This window comes from Cololabis saira, chromosome 3, assembly GCF_033807715.1.
Source record: "Cololabis saira isolate AMF1-May2022 chromosome 3, fColSai1.1, whole genome shotgun sequence".
NCBI lineage: Eukaryota > Metazoa > Chordata > Actinopteri > Beloniformes > Belonidae > Cololabis > Cololabis saira.
In genome coordinates, this window is record NC_084589.1 from 46,996,392 (window position 1) to 47,023,963 (window position 27,572).

General features: G+C 42.2%; 2 protein-coding genes across 3 annotated transcripts; both read left to right on the forward strand.

Annotated features, from left to right (window-relative positions):
• Positions 1 to 11,013: 11,013 nt before the first annotated feature.
• On the forward strand, positions 11,014 to 18,183 carry LOC133440704 (zinc finger protein 239-like; the record flags this gene model as incomplete). Its single annotated transcript, XM_061718022.1, has 2 exons — positions 11,014 to 11,557; positions 18,173 to 18,183. Coding segments are annotated over 2 exons (555 nt in total), but the record flags the coding sequence as incomplete, so codon positions are not given.
• Positions 18,177 to 21,865, forward strand: LOC133440394 (zinc finger protein 862-like). Of its 2 annotated transcripts, none has more exons than XM_061717651.1 (3): positions 18,177 to 18,247; positions 19,017 to 20,721; positions 21,270 to 21,865. In XM_061717651.1, exons 1-3 carry the CDS (start codon positions 18,188 to 18,190, stop codon positions 21,719 to 21,721), a joined length of 2,217 nt encoding a protein of 738 aa, XP_061573635.1. In that variant the 5' UTR covers positions 18,177 to 18,187; the 3' UTR covers positions 21,722 to 21,865. The 2 variants fall into 2 exon arrangements, with proteins under 2 accessions (XP_061573635.1, XP_061573636.1); XM_061717652.1 differs by having other exon boundaries at positions 21,278 to 21,314.
• Positions 21,866 to 27,572: the final 5,707 nt, after the last annotated feature.

Here is a 27,572-nt window from a genome sequence, read left to right on the forward strand (position 1 = left end):
ACAATAAAATTACATATATCAATCCAGAGGTTTTGGACAATGGGGCAGAGTCAAAATAAATGAGTAATTGTTTCAATATTTACAGAACAGAAAGCACATTTCACATCAATGTCTATTTTAAACCTTTTAACAATATGATCATTAGAAGGATAAAATCTATGAATTATTTTAAACAATATTTCTCTAACTTTGTTGGTCAACAGGTATCGGTTGGGTAAGAGCCAGACCTTTTTCCAGCCAATATGATTCATGTACCTATTCCAGTGTGAGACCACATAAGGAACTGTGGTGACATCCTGTCTAAACAAGAATCTAATCAACTTATTGTTCTTACCACGGTTACAGGACAAACAGATTTTGCCAATTGGAGTATCAGTCAATGATAACAGGGATAATTGTTGGGTTTCCACTCTTGGTTGAGATCTAAAAAACATGCAAACACCAGAAGGGATTGCTCCAAATACTTTTGCAAAGTCGCCAGATGACACAGGAATATTGTATTCTGCTAGAAACTCATTATAGGAGTAGAGAAGACCGTCCCTGTTAAACAACTGAGCTACATATACAATGTTGTTATTAAACCAGTACTCAATAAATAGGGATTTATGTTTAAACAATATGTCTTTGTTGTTCCATATGAGGTATTTGTGGGGTGAAAAGTTGTGTTTGAAAATATGAGACCATGACAGGAAGGCCTGATGGTGAAAGGAAGACATTTTTATCGGGATTTTATCAATATTGTAGTTACAGGTAAAAAAAAAGTTTAATCCACCCAGTTTTGACAGAATATGGAAGGATATGACATTCCAGATAGAGTTAGGATTTTTGAAGAATTGTTTCAACCAATTGTATCTTAAATGTGTTATTTAGGGTGAAAAAATTTAGAAAATGTAGTCCACCATTTTCATAGTCATTCATTAGAAAAGATTTTTTTCAGATAATGAGTTCTATTTTTCCACAAGAAGTTGAGAATCAGCCTGTCATTCTGAGTAATACGTTTGTTGTCCATGAACAGAGACAGAGATGCATATGTTAACGTGATATTCCTTCCTCCTTGGTGAGTAGAACTCTACCTCTAAGAGAGAGATCCCGTAATAGACACTGGTTTAACTTTTTTGAGTTCTTTGGATAATAGGATTGAAATTCAGTGAAGTTATTTTTTGTTGGTCCTTAGTTATTGTAATACCCAAGTAAACAACTTCATTTTTGACTGGGACACTACAAATTGATGTTTTATCAGAATCCTTAATGGACAACCAAATTTGTTGTCCTTTTCGGACATTGTAAAACTGCTATACCGGCGAGGCCGGCCACGCCCCCTCAGGACCGCTCGGTCTGAGATGCAGGAATGCCCGAGCGGGCGGTGTAGTTGTTGTAAACGTCATCAGATTGACCCGCTCTGAACTATTTTCCGATCTCCGATCAAAACCGATCAGTGGCCGATCAATCGGTGCATCTCTAGTTTTGAGCAGGTGTCTGCGATTTCTCCTGTACATTTCTCCTCTTGTGGTTTTGATAATGTATGATCTGGGCTGAATGTGTTTCTCTACCACAGTGGCTGGTTCCCACTTGTTGCCTTGTCTAACCCACACATTTTCACCAACTTGGAGGTCAGACAGTGTCCTGGTTCCTTGATCAAAGTATTGTTTCTGTCTTTGTTGTCTATGCACGAGGTGGCTCCTGGCATCTTTATAGAAAGCTGGCTGCAATAATGTCTTTGTCACAGGTAACTTTGATTTGAGCCTTCTTCCCATGAGCATCTGAGCAGGTGAGAGTCCAACCCCACTCAGTGGTGTGTTCCGGTATTCAAGCAGTGCTAGGTACGGGTCACCAGCACTGCCCTGTGCTTTTGTCAGCATGTTTTTTATTGTCTGAACTGCTCTCTCAACTTGGCCATTTGACTGCGGGAAAGTGGGACTTGAAGAGGTGTGTTTGAAACCCCACTCAGCACTGAAGTCCACCATCTCTTGGCTCACCAGCTGTCTGCCATTGTCGGAGAACAACTCATCTTGCACACCATGCCTTGCAAATATAGACTTCAGCCCAATGATGATGCGTTTGCTTGTGGTTCCATTCAGTTTGATGATCTCTGAAAACTTTTAAAAATAATCCACACACAATAAATACTCTGCATCCTTGAAGTGAAACAAATCCACACCTATCTTTGCCCATGCTCTCTCAGGCACTGGATGTGGTATAAGTGGCTCTCTGGGATTATTGTTCTTGTGTGTGTTACATACAGCACACTGAGCCACGACTTCTTCTATCTGTTTCATCGTGCCCGGCCAGTACAGTACATCACTGGCTCGCTCCTTACACTTAACCATGCTCATATGTGACTCGTGGATTTTCCTTAGCATTTCACTTCTCAATGTGTGTGGTACTACTAACCTTGAGTTCCAGCTCTTCATCAAGGAGTTTCTCATGGTGCTCTTTTAGAAATGCTCTGCTTAAAGCATCAGCAATATGCATCTCCTTGCCTGGCTTGTTCTTGACCTCAAGAATGTACTTTTGTAGTCTCATGAGCATTCTTTGTAGACTGGCTGGGGCGCTGAGGAGTGATTTATTTATTTATTTATTTTTTTTTTTTTTTAATATCACCTCCAGCGGCTTATGATCACTTTCTTCACGGACATGTCTTCCATACCTGGTGTTGTAGCCAATTTAGAGTTCTGCTATGTGTGTGTGTGTATGTGTGGGTGGAGGTTGTCGTTACATCACTTGCGCACCTGTGGGCATGGGAGGTGATTGGCAATCAGAGGTTAAGTAAGGGAGACACAGGTGATCAGATGGGGAATTAGGAGCTGGAAGCCACACAGTTTTTCAACCGTGCACAGAGTTTGTGTGGGTCCGTATTGTTGTGCTATCAGCAGCAGCTTAGTTGTTTTTGATAATACACCGGCTCGTCAGCACCCGGGTTTTTGTAGGTGTTTTTTGAGGCTTCACATGCAAATAAAGTGTTGAACGCAGCTCCCTGTCGGACCACTTCTTTCAAGACCAGCATGAGTTGGAAATGGCTTCAAAATCCCTCATATGGCATTTTTTTGTGGATAGATTGCCATAACATTTTGTTGAAAAACTTAGCTTCATTTAGTTTTTTTGATCCGCTACACCCAAGGAAAGCTCTGCGCTCAGGTGCGTCCCAGCTGATTCCACTCAATTGGAGACGGAGACAAGTGACAGCCTGTGCAAACCAACGCCGAAGACTCATGGTAGGACAAAATCTGAATTGTTAAAGGCTGTGTGGAAGAGATTGGCCTTCTCACAAAAAGGATACAGGTTAATCCTGCTACAATTCTGAATAAAATCTTCGACAGTTCTGCTAAATCAAAGCAAAATGAGTAACGTGGGCGCAGCTGTCAATCAAAGTGTACCGGAAAATGAACATGGTAAAAGACCTGTCAAACTCTCAGTTAAAGCGTTGGAAACAAAAATTATATCATACCAAAAGGAAAGGAATTCCAGATTAAAGAAACTCTGCAAAATAGCAAACGAAGTTGAGCAACTGATGCTTTCGAAGCAAAATGTGTCGGAGGTGCACACTAAGTGTGAAATATTTTTAACTTTGTGTGTGGAAACCAAAGAAGTGCATGAATCATTGAAACCATTGCTACCTGAGGATGAAGTGTTAAAACAAGATAAATGGTTTCAAGCAAGAATGAACAGCAATAAAGAAATGGTACAAAAAATGGAAGACTGGTTGCTAGATAAAAAGGAACAATATGGTGATGACGACGGGGGGGGTGATGATGATGATGGTGATGATGATGGTGGAGGTGATGATGATGGTGTACAAAACCTAAATGTGGTCAATGATGATGCTGTACCAAAAAGCTATGTGGTCACTGATGATATTGGTCCAAATGACAGCATTTCTAATGTCGGTGGTAAAACATGCACATCAGCTGGCCGCTCCAGCCACAGGTCGTCAAGGTCTTCAACCTCTTCTGCATGTTTAAAAGCTGAGGCTGAGAGAGCTGCTCTCTGTGCTAAGGCAGCTGCCCTCAAAGACAAACATGAGCTGGAGGCGCAGGAGGAGCAAATCAGACAGAAAAAGGAACTGCTTGAATTGCAAAGCCAAATTGCTGCTCAGACTGCAAAGGTTACTGTTCTTAAGTACAGAGGTTCTGATGTCCAGAGCTCCAGAGCACATTCAGATGGAATGAACTCATATCTGGAAGGTTCAAAATCTAAATCTTCTCTCAGACCCTCTGCTGTGGAATTTGTTCCACATATTACATAGTATCAATTCGATCATCCACCAACAGGAGGCACCAACACCGCAGTGCTAATGGAGGCACAGCCTAAAGTCTCCAAGTATCAATCACATCATCCACCAACAGGAGGCAGCAGCACCGCAGTGCTAATGGAGGCACAGCCTAAAGTCTCAAACTATCAGCTCAATCAATCACCTATATATGGCAACAAAGCTGCCACAACACTGGGTGCACGACCCAAGGAAACCTTTTCTCAACATGTTGGACCAAAGGCTAACACTTTGAATCCCAAACCAAGCATGCTTCAAGGATTTCAGGAAACTTATCATGCCACGCATCCTAAACAAGAACCTATGCAGTGCACTGGCTTGATGCAAGCTAGCATGGACCAAGGAGATCTTTTTACAATCATGCAACAGCAAAATCATATAACAGCTCTGTTAGTGCAGCAACAGTCTTCATTATCCTTACCTCCAAGAGGTATACCAACTTTTGATGGAGACCCTCTTGAGTACAACACGTTTATCAGAGCATTTGAGCATGGAGTGGAAGGAAAGTCTGCTAGCAGCATAGACTGCTTATACTTTCTGGAGCAGTACACCAAAGGACAACCTAAAGAGCTGGTCAAGAGCTGTCAACACATGCCACCTGACAGGGGATATCAAAGAGCAAAGACCCTTTTACAAGAACGCTTTGGAAATGAGCAAAAAATAGCCACTGCATATATGGAGAAAGCTCTTGGATGGCCACTGATAAAATCAGAGGACGTCAAGGCTTTGCAAGCTTATGCCTTATTTCTACGCGTTTGCTGTAATGCTATGGAGGATATAAGCTACATGTCAGAGATGAATATGCCATCAAACATGCGTGCAATAATCCTCAAATTACCATACAAACTGAGGGAAAAATGGAGAAGCACTGCTTATGAGCTACAGGAGAGGCATCGTCCAGCAGGTTTCAGTGACATTGTCAACTTCATTGAGAGACAAGTGGCTATTGTTTCTCATCCACTGTTTGGAAACATTCAGGACACAGCTATCTCACCACCAAGGCATAAAGGTGGAAACAAGGTCTTTCAGATTCACACTAAGGGAAAGGGAAGCAGTTTTGCTACCACTGTGGCACCTGTCAATTCTGAAACTGTAACTCAAATGCAAAGGGAGAAAAAATCACCTGATAAGCTAACAAAGCTGTTTTGTTTGCTGTGTGAAGAGGATCACAAACTGGAGTCGTGTCCCAGAATGGAAAAGAAGTTGCATCGAGAGAAAATTGACTTCTTAAGAGAGAAAGGTGTGTGCTTTGGGTGTTTTTCAGTTGGACATATGAGCAAAGACTGTCAAAGGCGTCTGTCTTGCAAAGTGTGTAACCTGAAGCATCCTACCATCCTCCACATCCATTCAAAGGAAAGACAACACAAATTAGAGGACACACAGCAAGAAACATCAGTGAAGAGCCATGCAGTTTCTCCAAAGACATGTGGCCATATAGGGGCCGGAGCACAGGATTGTGTCTTGGCAATTGTGCCCGTACACATCAAGGCTAAGAAAGGCAGCAAAATGCTAACCACCTATGCATTCTTAGATCCTGGCAGCACCGCCACTTTCTGCTCCGAGCGACTCATGAGGGAGCTAAAGGTCAGAGGAAGGAATGCCAAATTTCTGTTGAGAACAATGAACCAAGAAAAATTTGTTGGCAGTCATGTCATCTCAGGACTGGAGATAGCTGCTCTCAATAGCAACAACTACTTTGATTTGCCTGACGTGTACACACAGTATAAGATGCCTGTGACCCGTGACAACATTCCACGGCAGGAAGAGTTAAGTGCTTGGCCACATTTAAACTCTGTGGAGATTCATGTTATCGATGCTGATGTGGAATTATTAATTGGGACTAATGTTCCAAAACTAATGGAACCATGGCAAGTGGTAAACAGCAATGGTGAAGGACCATATGCTGTCAAAACTCTACTGGGCTGGGTTATCAATGGACCACTCAGAGGAGTCAGTTTTGAGAGTGCTAACAGCATCGAAGAAAGAAAAGAAAAGAAACGACAGGAACGACAAGAGGTGCTGAAAAAGGCCAAGCAGCAGTATGAGAGAAAAAAGAACAGAGAGGAGCTGAAGAGGCAGAGAGGGGAAGATACTTGGTTTCTCCCTGAAGTCAACCAGAGGTTGAAGCAGATGGATGACGAGGGATCTATTAAGAAGAAAAGGAAGAAAGAGAAGAAATTAAAAAGGAAAAAGGAGAAGAGGAAGGCCAAGAAGGTGAAAACGACAGGAGAGGCCATAGATGGCTCGAGTGACATTTCAGAAGACTCGGCAGAGGAATGGGTTGAGGCTCAGCCTCAGACACAGTCAACTAAAGCATGGCAAATTCCAGAGGCGACCAAACCTTCAGCAAACCCCCTCACCACAGCACAGAGTCAGCAGAGAGACGAATGGATGACTTTTGACTTCCTTGCTATGAAAACCACCTCAACTGCAGAGAAGCGGGCTGAGAAAGAACGACAGAGGAAGAGAGAGCCAAGGCTCAGGCCATTGGTCAGGCTAAGTTGCACAAACTGGAGCTTAACCCATACTGGAAAGACGGAGGAGCGACAACGGTGGCCAAAGGGCAAGAGGAGCTTTGTCGCAGGGGACATTGTTCTTGTTGTGGACTCTACTGCCCCTCGTGGATCCTGGTTGTTGGGGAAGGTATTGCAGACCTTTCCTGACACACAAGGACTGGTGCGGTCTGTTAAGGTTCAGACCAAGTTCAACATTCTGGAGTGACCGGTCACGAAGATCTGTCTTCTGCTGGAAATGGACTAGAGACTGATGTAAAAGACTTGGGGTTACCTCTAGCTATGGGAACATACTGTACCTGGCATTACCATTATTGATTGAAACACACTTGCACTATTGATTTGTCATTGGCTCCAATATTTCTATGATGTTGAATTGTTATGTTATTATACAGTAACAATTAGGGGCCGGTGTGTTGTAGCCAATTTAGAGTTCTGCTATGTGTGTGTGTGTATGTGTGGGTGGAGGTTGTCATTACATCACTTGCGCACCTGTGGGCATGGGAGGTGATTGGCAATCAGAGGTTAAGTAAGGGAGACACAGGTGATCAGATGGGGAATTAGGAGCTGGAAGCCACACAGTTTTTCAACCGTGCACAGAGTTTGTGTGGGTCCGTATTGTTGTGCTATCAGCAGCAGCTTAGTTGTTTTTGATAATACACCGGCTCGTCAGCACCCGGGTTTTTGTAGGTGTTTTTTGAGGCTTCACATGCAAATAAAGTGTTGAACGCAGCTCCCTGTCGGACCACTTCTTTCAAGACCAGCATGAGTTGGAAATGGCTTCAAAATCCCTCATATGGCATTTTTTGTGGATAGATTGCCATAACACCTGGCTTTCTGACATCATAGTTCTTGAGTACTGGTGCTTGGCCGATGAGAGCTTTCAGTTTGTCACAACTCTGTTGTTGCTCTGACCCCCAGTGCCAGTCCACATTCCCTTCCAACTTCCTTAGAGGAGCACTCAGATCTGAAAGGTTAGGGATTAATTTAGAGAGGTACTGCAGTAACCCTGTGAACCTCTGGAGGGCAGCTTTGTCCTCTGGTGCAGGCATGTTTTGTATGGCTCTAACTTTTTCAGGATCAGGCTTGAGTCCTTTCTCACTGAGCACATGTCCAATGTACTGTAACTGATTTCTGTCATCCTTATCTTCCACTTACTTTTATTCAGTTTCAGATTGACGCTTCTTTTAAACCCGTATCTCCCAAACGGCGTGTTGAATGTACACAGGTGAGAGCTTTCTTGGTCCAACTTGATTTGCCAAAATCCGTGGTTAGCGTCTACAACTGAAAAGTATCAGGTCCTGTGGATCGATACAGATCCGAACTTTGTTGGGTTTTGTTACAGTCACCATACTATTGACCCAATCTGTAGGTTATTTCTGTTTGGTTATCACGCCTAAGTTTTCCATGCTATTCAGCTCTGTTTCAATTTTATCTTTTAGCGCGACAGGTACTTTCCTGGGAGTGTGTACTACTGGAGTGACACTTACACTCACTTAGAATGTCACTCTCTTTTTTAAGCGCATGCAATCTTTTGACAAGCCCCATTTTCTCACATGACTCTCCTCCTAGAAATGCAGGTGCATTGTTCTTTATGACCTCAAACTCCATGTCATACTTTTTATCTTTGTACTGACATGTCAACATGACTTTACCTTTGGCTAGAATGTGGTGTCCTGCATAAGCAACCAGCTTGAAGTGAGATTTGCTCACCTTTTTATCCAGTCTCAGCTTTCTGAGGTCTTTCATAGAAATTACGTTGCAATCAGCCCTAGTGTCCAGCCTGACTCTCAAAACTTTCTTGTTGACAATCAATTCAATTCAATTTTATTTATATAGCGTCTAATACAACAAAAGTTGTCTCTAGACGCTTTCCAGAGACCCATACCCAGAACATAACCCCCGAGCAGTTATTACATAAACAATGGCAGGTAAAAACTCCCCAAGTGGGAGAAAAACCTTAAGCCAAACAGTGGCAAGGAAAAACTCCCCTTTAGGAGGGAAGAAACCTTGAGCAGGACCAGGCTCATCAGGGGGGACCCTCCTGCCGAGGGCCAGACTGGGGGTCAGAGACGGCAACAGCACAGCAGGCAGGTGGAAGCAGCAACGGGATGACCAGGCGTGGGGACCGCAGGCCAGCACGCAGCTCCCAAAGCTCCGGCCCAATCATCAAGTCCCAGGTTGGGGTGCAGGGTCGGGGAAAGGTTGAGAAGGGGCAGGGCCAGGGAGAGGAGTCTTGACGGACAAATCTCTCCCCCGCCTGCCCGGGCCGTTACCCTGCCCCTAATCAGAGAAGCCGCAGAGGCAGCGGGGCGATCCTCTGGTCCTGGAGGGCCGCTTTTGTGGGGACGGGTGCACCTGCCCGCGTCGGCGGCCGGGGCTGCTCTGTCTCTACGGGCAGGCTGGCCTCTCGCCGGGTGGCCTGGGGGGTGAGGGCCTATATTAAATATAGTAACAATGCACATATATATGCTTTAGGTTTTTACCATTATGGTATTAACCATTAATATGTTTGCAGAAAAGGTAAAAAAAAAGAAGTAGACAATCAGATCTTCACGCCACTTTTCTTTCTTTGTATCCACTGCATCGATTTGTGAGACTTGTTTTTCTGCTTGGATTGTGCCAATAACGAAGTCCTGATCATCTGCCTCGGCCTTGTTTATATGATGCACTTTATGATTATTTGTGTGCTTGCGTGAGTTGCACATTTTGGCATAGTGATTTTTCCCGTGGCAGGCTTTGCACACTTGTCCGTAGGCAGGGCACTTCCTTGGCTCATGCCTGTAGCTGCATCGTGTGCAGTTTCCTTAAGTTCTCATCTTTACATTCTGTGCTGTGGCACCACTGTCTTTCTGTTTGTCACGTTGTTTTATCTTAGTGACTTTATTGACAGGAATTTCAACCTCTTCATGTAGACTTTTTTTTTTAGCTGACTTCGACTCAACTCACTGGCTCTGCAAATGTCTATTGCTTTATTTAGCGTGAGGTCCGGTTCTCTCAGTAGTCGTCCTCTCACTTGGTCATCTGTGATTCCACACACGATTCTATCTCGTATCATTGAGTCGGTGAGGTGTTCAAACTCGCAGTCTTTCACTTTTTTTTTAAATCAGTCACATATGCATCAACAGTCTCTGATTTTCCTTGCACTTGAATAAAGAACAGGTGCCTCAAATGCGTCACATTTTTCCTTGGCTCACAATGTTGGCGGAAAAGTTCTTTCAACGTATCATAGTCATCTACGTTTTCATCAAAGTCAAAAGTGTTGTATAGCTTTTAATTTTTTCGTCTCTGGCCACATGTAGGAACGTGGCTCTTTTCACTGCATCAGACTTTTCGTCGATTCCACTGGCGACAAGAAACAGTTCAAATCTCTGGATCCAGACTCCAATTTTCTGCTAGATTTCCTTCTAGACTTAATGAGGTTGGAGGTTTCATCTGCTCCATTTTGTCTTCCCATCTTTGTTTTACTTCAAGTTTTTACTCTGACACCATGTTAAATATGACGCGGAAGAAGCCATTTCTAGAACAACAACTTTATTCTTCAACTGTCTCGATACCTACGTAGTAACACAAGAGTACAGTCACAGTGCCACCTAATGGTCACACAGAGTAATGCACTTGTTTTCAAATATACTACATAGCTGAAGGGGAAGACCGAAGGTTCAGGACAAACTTTAAACCTCACAAATACAACCAAACAATCAACACTGGGAAGCACTTTTGACTTGTTAAAATCCTATCTTTTTGTCCCTTTTTGTAATTCCAGAACTCCCACCAGAAAATGTTTGTAAGGTGGAGGAGGACGGGGTTTTCAGTGACCAGCACCTGGATAACCTGGAGAGGAGCTGCAGCCCGGACCAGGAGGAACCAGGGCATCCACAGACTACAGAACTGGAGGAAGACTCCAGCGGTCAGGAGATGAAGCACGAGGACGTAGAGGTGGATGTCTCATTGGTCAATGTCGCTGATGTGAAAGTTGAAAATGATGAACCAGGACCAAACTGTGGCCAGCTGCTGTTGCACACTTCTCCTGAAGCTCAAAACAAAAATGAGGAAGGGACTGAAAGTTTACGCTCAGACTCCAGTAAAACTGCAGATCCGGAGCCAATGAGACGACACGGTGACCACGAAGACGCTGCTCTCCCGTCAGACAGCAACTGTAAATCAAAGCTGACCAGGACCCACACGGGGAAGAAGGTATTTTCTTGCAGAACTTGCAGGAAAGAGTTTAGTAGAAGTAGTACTTTAGTGGATCACATGAAGATCCACACCAGCGAAAGGCCGTACCTGTGCAACACCTGCGGAAAATCGTTTACTAAATCATCAGATCTTAAACGCCACATAACCACGCACACGGGCGAGAAGCCCTACATCTGCAAAACATGTGGAAAAAGTTACAGGCTACGTTCCACCTTGGTGGTTCACTTGAGGATCCACACCGGCGAAAGGCCGTACCTGTGCAACACCTGCGGCACAAGCTTTATTAGCTTATCAAATCTTAAAAGCCACATAGCCACGCACATGAACCAGAGGCCCTACATGTGCAAAACATGTGGAAAAAGTTACAGACTATCTTCCCACCTGCTGGTTCACTCGAGGATCCACGTGAGTGAGAAGCCCTACAACTGCAAAACATGTGGAAAAGGTTTCACACAAAGTGCCAGCCTGGTGATTCACTCGAGGACCCACACCGGTGAAAGGCCGTACCTGTGCAACGCCTGCGGAAAAACCTTTAATAGATCATCATCTCTTAAGCGCCACATAACCACGCACACGGGCGAGAAGCGATATTTGTGCAAGACGTGCAACAAAGGTTTTAGCCGCAGAATTGATTTGCTGAGTCACATGAAAAATCACCCGGAGGAGAAGTCTGGTGACTCGTGACAAATGAAGTTCATGTTGTCGTCCTCCGGGGGCAGCTGTCCACTCCTGTCTCACCCACAGAAGAAGAACCCGCAGAAGTCCAACCACCACCTCCTGTGGCTGATGAGCCTAATCCCCTCCTCACAAGGGTTGCAGGTTCAACCCGGATTTATGCTTCTCCGTCAACTTGACGCAGAGGGAATGATGTGGTTGTGTACTTTTTTGTAAAGTTCTGCATTGAGTTTGTTTGAATCTCTGTTCCTTCTTAAAATTGTATTATTTGTTGCTGTTGGTAACTTGCCGTCTCCACGGTGCAAATAAAGAGCTGTTAGTATTTGCTGAAGTTTCTTTAAACGTGACAGTTTATTTCGTTCATCTACAAAGCCTCTCTCACACGTCCTTTTTCCCGTCTGTTTCTTCTTCACTCACATTCTCCTTGTAAAGTTAATCTGCAGCTCCATGTTGTTAAACTCTCTCCATCTACTCCATTCAGAGGTTAGTCCAAGTTTGATATATTTACATGTTCAGTTTTTACAACGTTCCTTTGAAAAACATGAAGAAACTTCAGAGAAAGGAGGACAAAAGAAGAAACACAACCATCAACACGTCAGAAACAGAACAGCCAACCATCTGTCACCATTTTATAAACTTTAATATCTGCAGCATTAAACAAAAAACCTTGAAGATTTCAGAAGTCAGTGCAGTCAGATACGGTTTGCTTTTATTTCCCTTTTAAAATGTTTTTATAGATTTAGAAAACAAGAACATTTGGTTTAAAGGTGTGTAAAGGTGCTGTGTTATTGTAACTATATAAGCTAAAGTTACAACATATCTGTGTAAGTTTTTCATATTATTTAAATAATATGAAATTAACAATATTATTGAATCACATGTATAAAATCAAGTTGTACTAGATTTACAACTCGTCTGACACATGATTTATTATAAAGCTGATGTTGAGATCCGTGTTGAAGCTGCAGATCTGCAGGTTGGAGAGCAGGAAGAAGAGGGAGGATCATCGGGATCAGATTCCAGGAAGAGGACACACTTTGGATTTAACCCTTTTATATCAGACATCCGTTTAGAACTAAATGTCTTTTTACCTCAACTCATATTTAGTCAGAAATAATCATGAAAATGTAATTAAGTTTTCATTTTAGATGGATTAATTATTTTATTTATAATTCTGGAATATTACACTCTCCATATGTAGAAAGAGCAGCAGTGCCCCCTGGTGGTGAGTTATAAAAGCTCAACATAAACCCAAGAGTGAACAATCTATCGTAATAATGATCATAAAAACACAAATAGAAAAAGACTTGAGTGCATCAACAAGAGGAAAGTTGTCACTGACGCAGATTATTGGTACAGCGTGATCAGTACAACCAGCATTTAGCTCAGAAAACAATGTGGAAAGAGAAATGTCATCAAATGAAGTTGAAAAGTGGAGATGCACTTTTGTCCTTTATCCCCAACTTCCTCAATCACGTCATTTTGATCCAGTTTGTTTTGGTCTTGGCTTCATCAAATGACACATCCAGGGACAGAAGCCGTGCATAGGTGTTCATCCTGTCCAGGTGTTGGAAGGTGAAGTGAAGCCGAAGCCATCGCTTCATCCACTGATCTGTTGGCACGGTAGGAAAACTGATAGGAATCCACTGTGTCAGGAACCATGGAGTTGATGTGGGTTAAAAAAAGATGATCTACTCTGTTGGTCTCTGGAGAAGGTTTAATGAAAATGTCTCTCCACATTTCTAGTCCATGAAAGAAGGCAGATTTTATGTCCATCAAATGCGGTGTCCATTGTTTTTGATAACTTCCTGCCACAAGGAGCCTCAGAGACTGAAGCACAGGTTGGAGATTCCTTCTGTAGCAGAAACTTGCACTTCCTCAAAACCTTGTGCAACAAGCCTGGATTTTGGTACCAGTCCATTTTCCATCTCTTTCAAAGTGCAAACTCAACGAGTGGAGATGCACTTTTTTAATAATAATAATAATAATAAAAATAATAATATGATAATAGAGGGAGGACTTTGCTGTTTCAGAGCCGAGACCACTTGCCTTCATGGAGAGAGACATGAATTCCTTCATGAATAAGGACTAAAAATAACGTTAAAGGTATTTGGAATATATTGAACGATGCCATTAGGAAAAGTTCAAGACAGACTAATTATCCACAATATTTAACCAATAACGATGAAGTCATTAATGATATGAATGAGGTGGTTAATAATTTTAACAGGTATTTTGTGAGTGTTGGACCAAAGCTGGCAGAAAAATGTGTGATCCTGGATCAGCTGATGGATGGAAGGAAACATTAATAAGTAGAAATCCAGATTCAATGTTTCTCACAGCTGTGGAGGAGAGAGAAATCATAGATATTGTAAGTAAATGTAAAAACAAGGTGTCAACTGACTGTAGTGATATGACAATCAAAAGGCCACGCCACTAATTACGGATTAAACTTCTTGCTTTATATAATTCCAACCTGCCACAATACGAGGAAAAAGAGGCTTCAAACCCCTGCAGAAAACCTGTGGGTGATTCATGCATGAATGAACCGTCATTCTGAGTTTGGGGGTTAGTTTGGGATCTCTATTCCCTCTAGTGGTTAAATGTTGGAAACTGCAGCTTTAAATGAGTCTTGTATATCTATATATTTCACACCAAAATCAGTTTGATAATTTGATAGTTTGATCAGTTTGATATTTAAATGTTTTAATGTCTCAAAGACTTAGCATGTGTATTATTTTGAAGCCCATTGCAATAAAAGTTTCTTAACAACATCAATGTTTTATAACAAATAAAGAACACATGAATTAAAAAATATTTGTATTTTATATATGGATATTAACAATCAGAAGCTTATCATATAAATTGCGTCAGCTCTCATTGTGTCGGAAAAAATAAAACTCTTTCTAAACCTTCTTGCTTGTGTTGTTTTCTCAGATGTAAATCACTTTGGATAAAAGCGTCTGCTAAATGACAGAAGTCGTAGTAAACCAGTGATGAAAAGAATGTTGTATGCATTTTGTTCTAATTACTTTCGTTGGTAAATGAAATACTTACTGTAACTGCGAGAAGGAACTATGTCATTTGTTCAGACTCCACTGCAGCCCTTCAGAGTTTGACTTCAAAGAAAACAATAAGAGAAGATCTAGTGTTGGAAATATTAATGGTGTTGTGGAGGTTATGCAGAACTGGAATTACTGTGCAGTTTTGTTGGGTTCCTGCCCACATGGGTGTTGATGGCAATGAGAAAGCAGACAATATTGCTAAAAGAGCATTGAAATTGAGTAGTGAGGTAATTATGGAAATTCCTTTTGGTAAAGGTGAAGCAAAATCATGAATTAGAAAGACAGTGAGGGATTCATGGCAGAAGGTGTGGGACAACGGTGTAAAAGGGAGACATTTTTATAACATACAGAAGTCAATTAACGTGAAGGTTTTCAAAGGAAGGTGTAGGAGAGAGGAAGTCATCATTTCTAGATTAAGATTAGGTCATACTAGTTTAAAATCAACTCTGTATTTAATGTCAAAGTCCGTGTCTGATAAATGTGATGAGTGTGATGTCACAGAGAATGTAGAGCATGTGATTCTTAAATGTGGCAAGTATGAGGTAGAAAGGAACGCTTTAAGAGACAGGATGTACGAGCTGGGACGGGAATGGAGTTTAGTAGGTTATTAGGGAGGAGTGAGGTGATGAGGGATTGTTATAAGGAAATCCTTGTCTTTCTTAAAGATGCAGGGATAGATAATAAGATGTAAATGTGGTTATCTTGTTTTATTTAGGTATTTCCTTTCCCCCCCCCTTTAAGTTAGACTGTAACCTGGTGTAATAATGATCCTGATGTTACACACTCCGGTACAGCAGGTGGCGGTAGAACCTAATAACGTTGGTTGTGATCCGCCATTAAACCTAGAGAAGAAGAAGGAGAGGACGGTTCTGTTGTTTCCTTTCTTTTTCCTCTTCAACAATGTCTAAGGTGAATCATCTGAGAGAGTTTATCGGTCAGCGACTAACAGCAGCTGCTGTAGAAATATTGTCAGTGTTTGAAAAAAGCATCTTGGAGTATGAAGAAGAGCTCGACCGTCAGCGCAGACTGTTGGACCTCGCCTGGAAACCTGAAATCAGACTCCACAGAGTCGGTACGTAACCCTGGAAAGTTGAATGAATGAACACATGAGTATGACTCCTACAAGATCCCTTTGTTTCCAGTTAAAAGCCGTGGTGATGAAGCAAACCAACTAAATGGGAAACTCCCCAGCTCAAGCAGCTGCTGATGTGGGATTCGGAAACATCCCGAACTAACTTGTTGTTCTGTTTACTTGGTGCTGCCTTTCATGCTCCATTCACACTCTGGACCAGACTCATATTTCACACTTTACACTTAATCCTTTATTCTGTAGAAAAGATGCAGATCACAGTGGCTCCGTGTAGATTTTTTTTTTTTTAGATGTATTTATTTAGCACAGTATAAAAACAGAACAAGTAACATACAAATGTAAAAGAGAGATTGGTAATGTGCTAGGCTGAGGCAAAAAGCCCAAGGGGCTTATACGAGGCCTCTACCTGTAAAATACAGCAAAATATTATACAAAGATTTAAAATATGCAGAATACATGATTGCAGTCTAAAAACAAAGACAAAGCAAATAAACAGCAGCATGAATAGAATACATGGTTTCTACATGATTAAAGGAAAAATAACAAATCTAGAAATATCATTAGCTAATCTGATCAATTATAAATGTGTCCTGAGCTTACGTTTAAAATGATTGAATGAAGTAGAGGTAGACGAGATTGCTGTAGGTGTTCCATAACTGTATCTGATGGAGAACTGACACAAACCAGTACGGAACTTCAGGAGATTTAAATGATTAGCCTGTCTTGTATTAAAATGGTGCATATCACTGTTGAACTGAAAACAATCTTTACATGGCAAAGAAAATGAAAGTGGCATGAACAATACTTTAAAATAAAATTGCAGGTTTGATATGTATTTAATCCATCGTAGGAACAAAGGGTACTGGAAATTTAACTTTAAGTTTATTGAAATGCCAGGTCTTTCATGATGGAATCTAAATCTTAATCTCAGATGTAAAGTGTGATGAATCAATAATATCTTATGTTGCTAAATGGGAATTCTTAAAATTTAAAATTCTAGAATTTGCTATTAGTTTTGGAAAATCACGTAACAGAAGTAACAAATTATCAGAAATTATTAAAGAAGTAAACTTCTATTGCAATAAAATTTTACAGACTGATGAGGATAAACAAAAAATACAAATTTAGCAAATTAAGCTTGATGAAATCTATCTCAGGAGAGCCGAAGGTTCTTATATAAGATCAAGAGCAAAATGGATAGAGGAAGGAGAAAAAAGCACATCATACTTTTGTCCATTAGAAAAAAGAAGACGGGAAAGAAATTAAATCAAATCACTGGTGATTAAAGATCAAACTGTCACAGATCCAGCTGTGATTGCCAGAGAAATAGTTTCCTTCTACAGTAAGTTCTATTCCTCATCTTTCTCTAGAGATGATGCTGACAACTTTTTTAACTATATCAAAGATCTTATTCCAACTATAGAAAAATAGATTTATGTGATGCTGATATTTCTTCTGTTGAACTTGACCAGTTAACAGTTTGTCTCTGGACAAATCCCCAGGGAGTGATGGTCTTACTGCAACTTTTTATAAACATTTCTGGGATTTATTAAAGGAACCATTCTCTCCTCTCTTCCTCCCACAAGAAAATGTGTGTAAGGTGGAGGAGGACGGGGTTTTCAGTGACCAGCACCTGGATAACCTGGAGAGGAGCTGCAGCCCGGACCAGGAGGAACCAGGGCATCCACAGACTACAGAACTGGAGGAAGACTCCAGCGGTCAGGAGATGAAGCACGAGGACGTAGAGGTGGATGTCTCATTGGTCAATGTCGCTGATGTGAAAGTTGAAAATGGTGAACCAGGACCAAACTGTGTCCAGCTGCTGTTGCACACTTCTCCTGAAGCTCAAAACAAAGATGAGGAAGGGACTGAAAGTTTACGCTCAGACTCCAGTAAAACTGCAGATCCGGAGCCAATGAGACGACACGGTGACCACGAAGATGCTGCTGTCCCGTCAGACAGCAACTGTAAACCAAAGCTGACCAGGACCCACACGGGGAAGAAGGTATTTTCTTGCAGCACTTGCAGGAAAGAGTTCAGTAGAAGTAGTAATTTAATGGATCACATGAAGATCCACACTGGTGAAAGGCCGTACCTGTGCAACACCTGCAGGAAAACCTTTACTGAATCATCAGCTCTTAAACGGCACATAACCACGCACACAAACATTATTTTGGGAAGATTCTAGGTTTCAAAGACTGTAATAATTTTCCTTGTTGACTAATTAAGAAACATTTTGAGTGGATTTCTTTCCCTCAAAACACTCAGAAACACAGCCATGAAACCCTTTGCATAATGTTACACAGGGAACAACCTGCCATCAAGACATTTATGAAAATATCTATATTTTTCCATTTTGCAGGTTTCTACTGAGGAAATGCCTCCAGAAGATTCTGGTGTTACAAAGTCTTCCTCCACAATTGAAGATTTGGAACAGGTATATATTGATACTTTTAATAAACATTGTACATTATCTGACTATGAAATACTATTTTCTGAATGAATAGCAGCGGGGTGCTAAAAAGATTACGCTAGGTTTTAATCTTAATTCGTACACTGTGCTCGTAAATTATTTCTTCCAGTTTGCACATTTCCATTTTTAGGGGCAAGTGAAATTCTCACTCTGTAGAGCCCTGCAGTAACGTCACATTGGACGACCAAAACAGCCAAATCACTGACCAAGTGCAACACTATTAAAATATGCTCCGTTATCTCCATAGTAAAGCGATACCAGAATAATATGGAATATATCATATACACACACACACACATATATATATATATATATATATACATATATATATATATATATATATATATATATATATATATATATATATATATATATATATATCATTCAAAAAGGTGTACTTGAAAACAGAGTTTTGTTTCTGTAACTCATATTTTTTTGTATCTGTAACTGTAGTTTTGTAAACTTGTACATAGTAGTCAGCGTTTCCGTTGTCCGGTATTTGCCGGACTTTGTCCGGTAAAATATGCCGAAGTCCGGTATTTTATAATCTCACTGGTCAAAATGTCCGGTGAAAATACTCCTCCCGAGCACAATTTCAGTTGTAATAAAATGAGTAATTTCCACATCTTTTTATGAAAAAACATATAGTTTTTTTTACGAATGAGCAGTGTGTGTGTATGTGTGAATAAATGAATGTAGCCTATATGTGAAACGAAACTTTTTTTCTGCGCAGAACGAAACTCGTCGCATTTGTTTCATCAAATCTGACAAGCCGCGCACCACAAGAGAGGTCTCTGATATGGCGAAACAGGCAAATCTTAAAAGCTTTTTTCTTAAACGAAAAAGCTCTAATGGCGAGGGTGATGATGAGTCTACTTCTAAAAGGCTATCTGAAGAGATGGAGACTACCACAGATGATGCTCTGGCCCCCGCTGAAAAGAAACCGAAATGTCGGGGGTTCCGACTTGAATGGAAAGACAAATATCCCTGGCTGAGGTGCGACATCATCGATGGATCCGAAAAAATGTTTTGCTCACACTGCGAGAAGTCGGGGAGGAAGAATGGATTCACCAAAGGATCAACAAACATGAGAATGTCATCTCTCGTTGAGCACAGTCGGTGCAATGATCATGTTTCGGCGGTCACTTTATCCGCACAGCGAGCAGCAATGGAAGGCCACTGTGAGAGGGCAAAAGAAACCTCAAACAAGAAGCTGTGCTCTCAGCTAAAAGTTGTATTTTACATGGCCAAAAAAGACATCGCATGTCACCAGTATGAGGGATTGACTGAGCTACTTGGAGCAGTTCCAGAGGCTCCAGATTTTGTGACAGGTGACGGCATTTACCGGCACAGCGGCCCCGTTGATGACATGGAAAAGGCACTGGAAAGCGTTGTGATGAAGCAGCTAGATGAAAAGCTAAAGGGTAGTGACTTCATAGGAGTTATTATTGATGAGACGGTAAATATCACCGTGAACAAGAAGCTGATCATATACGTCAAAATGGAAGTACAAGGGAGAGCTGAGACACGTTTGCTGGGGAATTATGATGTGCAGTCCGGGACTGCACAGTGTATATTCAACAAACTGGTTGAAGTGCTCCGCGAGCGGGATGTGGAGCTTTCCCGCGTCATTGCCCTGGGCTCAGACGGAGCAAGTGTAATGATGGGAAAGCGTAATGGAGTTGGTGCTCTTCTGAAGAGAGAGAGTGCGTGTTCCATTCAGGTGCACTGTATTGCACACCGTGTGGCGCTGGCCGCGCAAGATGCGGCCAAATCTGTGGACCAGATAGGGGCCTACAAGCGCACAGTTGCTTCTGTGTACTCCTTTTACAAGCACTCAGCCAGCAGGACCAATCGCCTCCGTCAGCTGACAGCAGCGCTCAGCGATGAAGACATGACAAGCCTGAAGCAGCCGTGCGCTGTTCGCTGGCTGTCCTTGCACAAGGCAGTGGAAAGTATCAAAAGTAACTGGCCTGCTTTAGTGATGGAGCTAAATGAAGAGGCTGTGGGAGGAAATGCCCCAGCCCAAGGTATTCTTGGTCAAATCCAGCCATACAGCTTCATCGCCTTGACTCATACCCTGGCTGATGTGTTACCTGTGATGACCAAACTGAATTTGGTTTTCCAAAAAGAAGATGTAAATCTTGCCACAATTAGACCAATGGTTCAAGCATCAGTTGCGGCACTAACACAGTTACGCGATGCCCCAGGTCCAGAAGAAGAGCGGTTTCAGGCGGATTGCCAAGACGACATGTACAGGGAAGTGAAAGTGACACATGCAGGTGACCGGGCCGTTCAGGCTTTCAGAAAAGCCAGAGCACACTATATCCAGCATCTAATAGATGCTTTACATGACCGATTCCCTGAAGATTCACTGGATCTACTTAACTGCCTTGATGTCCTTCTGAACCCCTCCCGATATCCAGGGACACAAAGTGGTGAGTAGAAGCAAAAAAAAGAAAAAGATAACTCGAACATTTTACTACGGAGCCCCTAAAGACACACAGATTTTTTTTTTTTATAATGAGTTTTAAGCGTGTGCGTGAAACCTTTAAGTGAGCACGTAAAGTTGTTTACTTGCAAGCAAAGTGGTAATGTCCTTATAATGGAGTCCCAGGTTAAAATATAGCTCAGCTAAATCCTGTAATGTCATTTCCATTCATAAACAGAGCAGCAACTGGAGGGTCTCCTGTTCCAGCAAAACTCCATCCATGTACTTGTTTATACGTGCTCACGTAGAACAACTTTTAGGCGCTCACTTAAGTTTTGCAAGAGCGCGTGAAACTTTTTAGTGAGTGCATAAACGTTTTATGTGCTCACTTAAAGGTTTTACGCGAGCGCATAAAGGTTTCAAGCGCGCGCGTAAAACTCATTATATATATATATATATATAAAAGAAAAAAATCCATGTCCCTTTAGGGGCTCCGTATTTTACCGTATTTGACGTTTCATTAAAACATTCACTGATTAATTATCACTCGTTCAGCGCTCCAGGAGTATGCTGAAACAGCCATCCAAACCATCACTGATCGCTTTGGAAAAGGAATGATCAGTGAGGACGAGTCGGCTCCAGCCACAGCTCCACTCATTGATGCCACAAGTGCGCGCAGAGATGCCGTCGCTGTAATGACAGCGCTCCGCGGTTATGGAGGCTTGAACTTTTCAATGGCATGTGAAGTTCTGATCAGGGATTTCGGTGAAATCTACCCCGAGTGGGCTCAACTGGCCAAGATAGCCTGCGTGATCCCTGTCTCCAGTGTGCCAGCAGAGAGAGGTTTCTCTCTGCAGAACCGCATCAAAACAGCGCAGCGGAGTCGCCTGGGGGAGGAGAAAGTCACAAGACTGATGCGCATTGCAAGCTGTGCAGAAACACTTGGATCTTTTGATTTTAATTCTGCAGCTGCTCACTTCAGTGCTGCAAAAATGCACAAAAAGTAGGCTAAACTGTTATACACCAGTTCTAGGTGAAGGGATTTCCCCTGTTTGTTTTCAGTTTATATTCCGTTTTATTTTAAACGCGCGAACGGCCATTTTTTTATTTCAAGTTATGGCCATGTTAATAAAATGTTATTTGCCACTCCAGATGTGTTTTGTATTTGTTTACAAATTGTTTTATTTTAGAGTATATAGGCCTTCCTCTTTATGTGCATTCATGTGTCAGAAGAGCGCAAGCTTCTGCAATATTTATTTATTTTTTGAAGTTACGCTCGCGAGTCAATTGACGGGACTTATTTTATTTTAAATACCGTGTTTTTCAATAAAAATACTAGTAAATGACTGATATCGTACTACTGCATATGATTTATTTTTAACCTCAATAAATTCATATACTGTAGCCTATGTGACCGGAATTTCAAACATTTGTAAATTGAAACCCTGCCGGTCACATTGTCCGGTGCCAATTTTTTCTAGCGGAAACCCTGATTGTGACCCTTGGATAATCAAAATAGGACACAGGAGACCAAAAGTATCTTTCTTGGGTTTTTACTGGATCATTTACTGGATCATGGTAGGCAGACAGACAAAAGAGGAAATCACATGACATGGATCTTCCTTATATCACTTCCGGACTAGCTCCCTCTAGATACACTGTGAGGATACTACATCCCTCCCCTCTTAGGTCTGCCGACAACACTCACTGCAAGAGAAAATAAGACAAATTAAGCAACATTGTACATTTATTAAGGCCTGAAATAATCAGGAGGGCGCCGCTCTCTAAGGGAGCGCCTTAAGGGTGGTGTTACTTGTTCCTGTATTACAGATGGGGACCCGCTCCCCAGCATCGGTGGGTCCCTCTCAGAATCTTCCACCTGGGTTGGAGAGTCAGAGGCTCGGACCTCAGGGTCCACTTGTTCTGGCATCACAGAAGATGGAGTGCTCACAACCTGAGGTGTACTAGGATCTATATCAGGAATGCCACTTAGCTCTCGCCTCCTGATTTGGTCAACATGTCTCCTTACGACCTGTCCATTTCCGATGAGGACTGTGCATGATAGGGGCCCTGTGCAGCTCTCAATTGTTCCAGGGATCCATTTGGGGCCAAATCCATAGTTTTTTGTAAAAACTAGATTCCCGGGGGAAAAACTCCTGAGCTTGGTGTGTATGTCATGATGAACTTTTTGTTTCCACTGTTTCTTTTCCACCTTAGACTTCAAGTCTGGGAGTAACAGGTCAAAGGCAGACCTTGGCCTCCGTGACATCAGCATTTCAGCCGGGGACAAGCCTGTGGTAGAGTGTGGAGTGATTCTGTAACTAAACAAGAATCTAGACACTTTTGCTTCCAAGCTCTCCTTTCCTCCTTGCATCCTCTTCATCCCCTCCTTAAAGGTCCGAACAGCTCTCTCAGCCAATCCGTTCGATGATGGATGAAAAGGGGCTGACGTTACATGCTTTATCCCGTTTTTAGTCATGAAATCAGCAAACTCAGCACTAGTAAAGCAGGTAGCATTATCGCTCACCAACATCTTTGGCAGTCCATGGACACTGAAACTTTGTCTGAGCTTTTCAATGGTTCCATGAGTGGTTGCTGTATTCCCCGGATAAACATCCATCCATTTAGAATGGGAATCAACCAGCACCAGAAACATCTTGCCCAAAAATGGACCAGCATAATCCACATGGAGTCGAGTCCAGGGCTTCTCTGGCCATTCCCAGGGATGTAAGGGTGCTATAGAGGGAGACATGGCATTTTGTTGACATGTAGCACACTGATGTACTTCCCTCTCTACATCCTGATCCATCTGGGGCCACCAGACATATGATCGGGCCAGTCCCTTCATTCTAGACATGCCTGGATGGGACTGATGCAGCAACTTTAACAGTGTTTTTCGCCCTTGCTGAGGAATTATGACTCGAGCACCCCACAGAACACATCCATCTCGCACACTAAGCTCTAAGCGTCGAGTGAAGTAAGGCATGCATTCAGGCTCCACTATAGAAGGCCATCCTTGTAACACATATCGTTGCACACGTGACAGTGTCACATCCTTAGCTGTCCAATGTCTTACTTGTTCCGTGGTCACTGGTGCATCATCCATTCCATCCAGCATCAACACAAGATCCTCCTCTTCCTCAGCAGGGACTGTTTCTGGCAAGGGAAGTCTACTGAGGGCATCTGCATTCATATGCTGCTTTCCAGGCCTGTATACAATGTGATACTCATAAGCTCTGAGCCATACAGACCAACGTTGCACTCGTGGAGACACCATCTGAGGAACAGGTTTAGTTTCACTGAACAAGGAGATCAGGGGCTTGTGATCAGTTACAATTGTAAAGTTACGGCCATAAAGGTATTTGTGGAACCTTTTTATGCCAAAAATCACAGCCAAACCCTCTTTATCCAGCTGCGAATATTTCTTCTCTGCGGGGGCCAAAGTTCTAGATACAAACCCAATTGGTTTCTCAATTCCCTCTTCCATGCTGTGGGACAACACTGCCCCCACTCCATAGGGTGAGGCATCGCAGGCTAAGATTAAAGGCCTCTCTCCAGAATAATGCACCAAGACATCAGCTGACTTCAACAAGTCTTTGGACCTCCTGAATGCTTCCTCTTGACGGTCCCCCCAGCTCCAAACCACATCTTTCTTCAGCAAATGATGTAAAGGGGCTAGCAATGTGGCGATATTGGGAAGAAAGCGATTATAATAATTCAACAAGCCCAGGTAGGCCTTGAGCTCTGTCACTGAAGTTGGGGTGGGAGCATCAACAACAGCTTTTACCTTGGCTTCCACAGTGTGAACTCCTTTAGCATCCACTTTATGTCCCAGATACTGAACCTCATCAGCCAACAAGGTGCATTTGCTTCTCTTTAATCTGAGACCAGCATCTTCTAACCGGTTTAACACCTCCTCCAGAGATCTGAGATGCAATTCTCTGGTTGCCCCGGTAACCAGGATATCATCCAGATACACAGCAACTTGGGGTATGCCCTGGAGAACCCCCTCCATGGTTCTCTGGAAGATGGCAGGAGCTGAAGATACACCAAATGGTAGTCTGTTATATGTAAACATTCCACGATGAGTATTTACAGTTAAGTACTTCTTAGACTTATCATCCATTTGGATTTGTTGATATGCATGACTCATGTCAAGTTTGGTGAACTGTTGCCCCCCAGCTAACACTGCCATCAAATCCTCTACTTTAGGTATGGGGAACTGTTCCAGGGTGGAGACTCGGTTTACAGTCAATTTATAATCTCCACAAAGTCTACAGTCACCATCAGGTTTTAGCAAAGGAACCACAGGAGCTGCCCATTCAGAATACTTAACAGGAGCAATGATGTTTTCTTTTAACAATCTGTCAATCTCAACATCAACTTTGGGCTTCATAGCATAGGGAACAGATCTGGGTCTATAAAAGCGGGGAACAGAATCAGCAGGTACATGAATATTAGCTTTGAAACCTTTTAAAGTTCCCAACTCCTCTTTAAATACTCCCTCATGCTTTTGTAGCACTTGCTCCAGGGTCAGGGGCTGGGAGTAGTGTGCATTATGCACTGGCTCCAGGTGCAGGGACTGTGGGTGGTGTGCCTGGTACTTTATTTCAGCCCAGTCCAGTTTAACATGCTTCATCCACCATCTTCCCAGTAAGTTTGGACCCGTGCCTTTAACTACTATGATGGGCAACATCTTTTCCTGTTGTTTGTAGTTCACTTTCACATACGTTTTCCCCAGCACCTTTATCTTTTGCTTTGTATATGTTCTCAACTAAAGTCGAGTTTTCTTCAAGGGAGGGGCATTTTTCACTTTTTCTTTAAACGTTTTCATGTTCAGTATGGTGAGACTACATCCAGTATCCACTTCAAATGTCACTGGTTCCTCATTTAGAGTCATGCATACTTTGTAGGGTGGCACACCCTCCTCTTCATCCTCACCCAGGACACTGTATAATGAGAATGCCTGCCCCTCCTCATCACTCCCCTCTGCCACTCTGGGAGAACAATAATGCACTTTTCTCTCCTGGGTGAAGCGTCTTCCTCTTCCTCTGGGTCTTATGTCAGTTCTCTTTTCAGCATTTAACTTTTTCTTATTTCGACATGCTCGGGCTATGTGTCCAGTCATCCCACATGCATGACATTTTTCCTTTTTGAACGTACAGTCTTCAGGTGCATGATTACCTTTGCAGCGATAACACTCTCTATCCTTTTCTGCACTCCCCTGGCTCTCTCTCTTCTGCCCCATGCTTCCTCCAGCCCTCACTGCATTACAGGACATGGCTCCTGCTTTTGCCTGCAAATCCTGCACATTTTTGTTGGCAGATTCCATGGCTTGTGCTAGAGACAGGGCACTTTCAAATGTGAGATTGGTCTCTGACAGTAATCTTCTCTGGATTCTGTCATCATTTATTCCACATACCAGCCTGTCCCGTAACATTTGTGAAAGGGTCACTCCATAATTACAATCTTGTGCCAGTTTCCTTAACTCAGCCACATATTCAGCCACAGATCCAGTGGGTCTTCTCATACGTGAATCGAATTTAAACCTCTGGACAATTTCACTTGGTTTGGGGTTAAAGTGGCTCTTTAATAAAGCTACTAATTGTGCAAAAGTCTTATCTCCAGGTTTTGCAGGACTTAGGAGGTTTCTCATCAAACTGTAAGTTTGTGCTCCCACCACACTGAGCAATATGGACTTCATTTTATCTTCATCAGTGATATCATTTGCAGTAAAGAAGTGTTCCATTATTTAACAGTATTCCTCCCAAGCTTGCACTTTTGAATCAAACGGTGGCAGGGATCCTATTGTTGCCATCTCACCTGCATATGTCTTCCCTCCTTCCACCAAAGCCTTTTTCCACCTGGAGTCCAATCATCCAATCAAGCACTCACACAGTAGCCAGGGAGCAGGGCAAAAAAAGCACAAAAAACACTCCTCCAGTTCATCCTCGTCGCCGATATAATATTGTGACCCTTGGATAATCAAAGTAGGACGCAGGAGACCAAAAGTATCTTTCTTGGGTTTTTACTGGATCATAGTGGCATGGTAGGCAGACAGACAAAAGAGGAAATCACATGACATGGATCTTCCTTATATCACTTCCGGACTAGCTCCCTCTAGATACACTGTGAGGATACTACAAATACGATATTGCGGTATCCAAATTTTGCGATATATTGTGATGTTATACATTGTTCGCTGAAAACTGTAAAAGGCTTTCATGCATTTTAAGATCTGAGCTGCACGTACATCAGATTATCGTGATAATTCATGGGACAAACTAAGTCAAAACATGCAATTCAAATGATGCTGTGTTATTGTAATTACGCAAGCTGAAGTTACGACATATTTGTGTACGTTTTTCATATTATTTACATAATATGACATTTTAACAATATTTAATCAAATGTGTAGATGACCTTTTAATATGAGTATTTCTGTAAATGTGTTTTTGTGTTTGTTTTCTTTTTTTTTTTTTTTTTTTTAAACCTTGTCTGCACACATATTATTGATTGATACCATGACGGTAGAAACCAAAAGTGTATATATGTGCATTGTTACTATATTTAATATATATACATATATATACGCACACATATGCGTACACATACATAAATATACACATACAAACCCAGTGTTTTTTGTTTTTTGTTGTTTTTTTTTTGGGGGGGGGGTGACGACATCCACTGCCAATCCAGGAAGCAGGAACACACGGAGACACACGTCAAGCACTGGAAATCTGCAACAAAAAACCACAAACAAAGCACGAAACCGGCACGGAGCCAACCAAAACAATAACGGCAATCGACCTAAATCTTGAGATCTGATCGCAGTCTGAGCTAAGCTATCGCTAC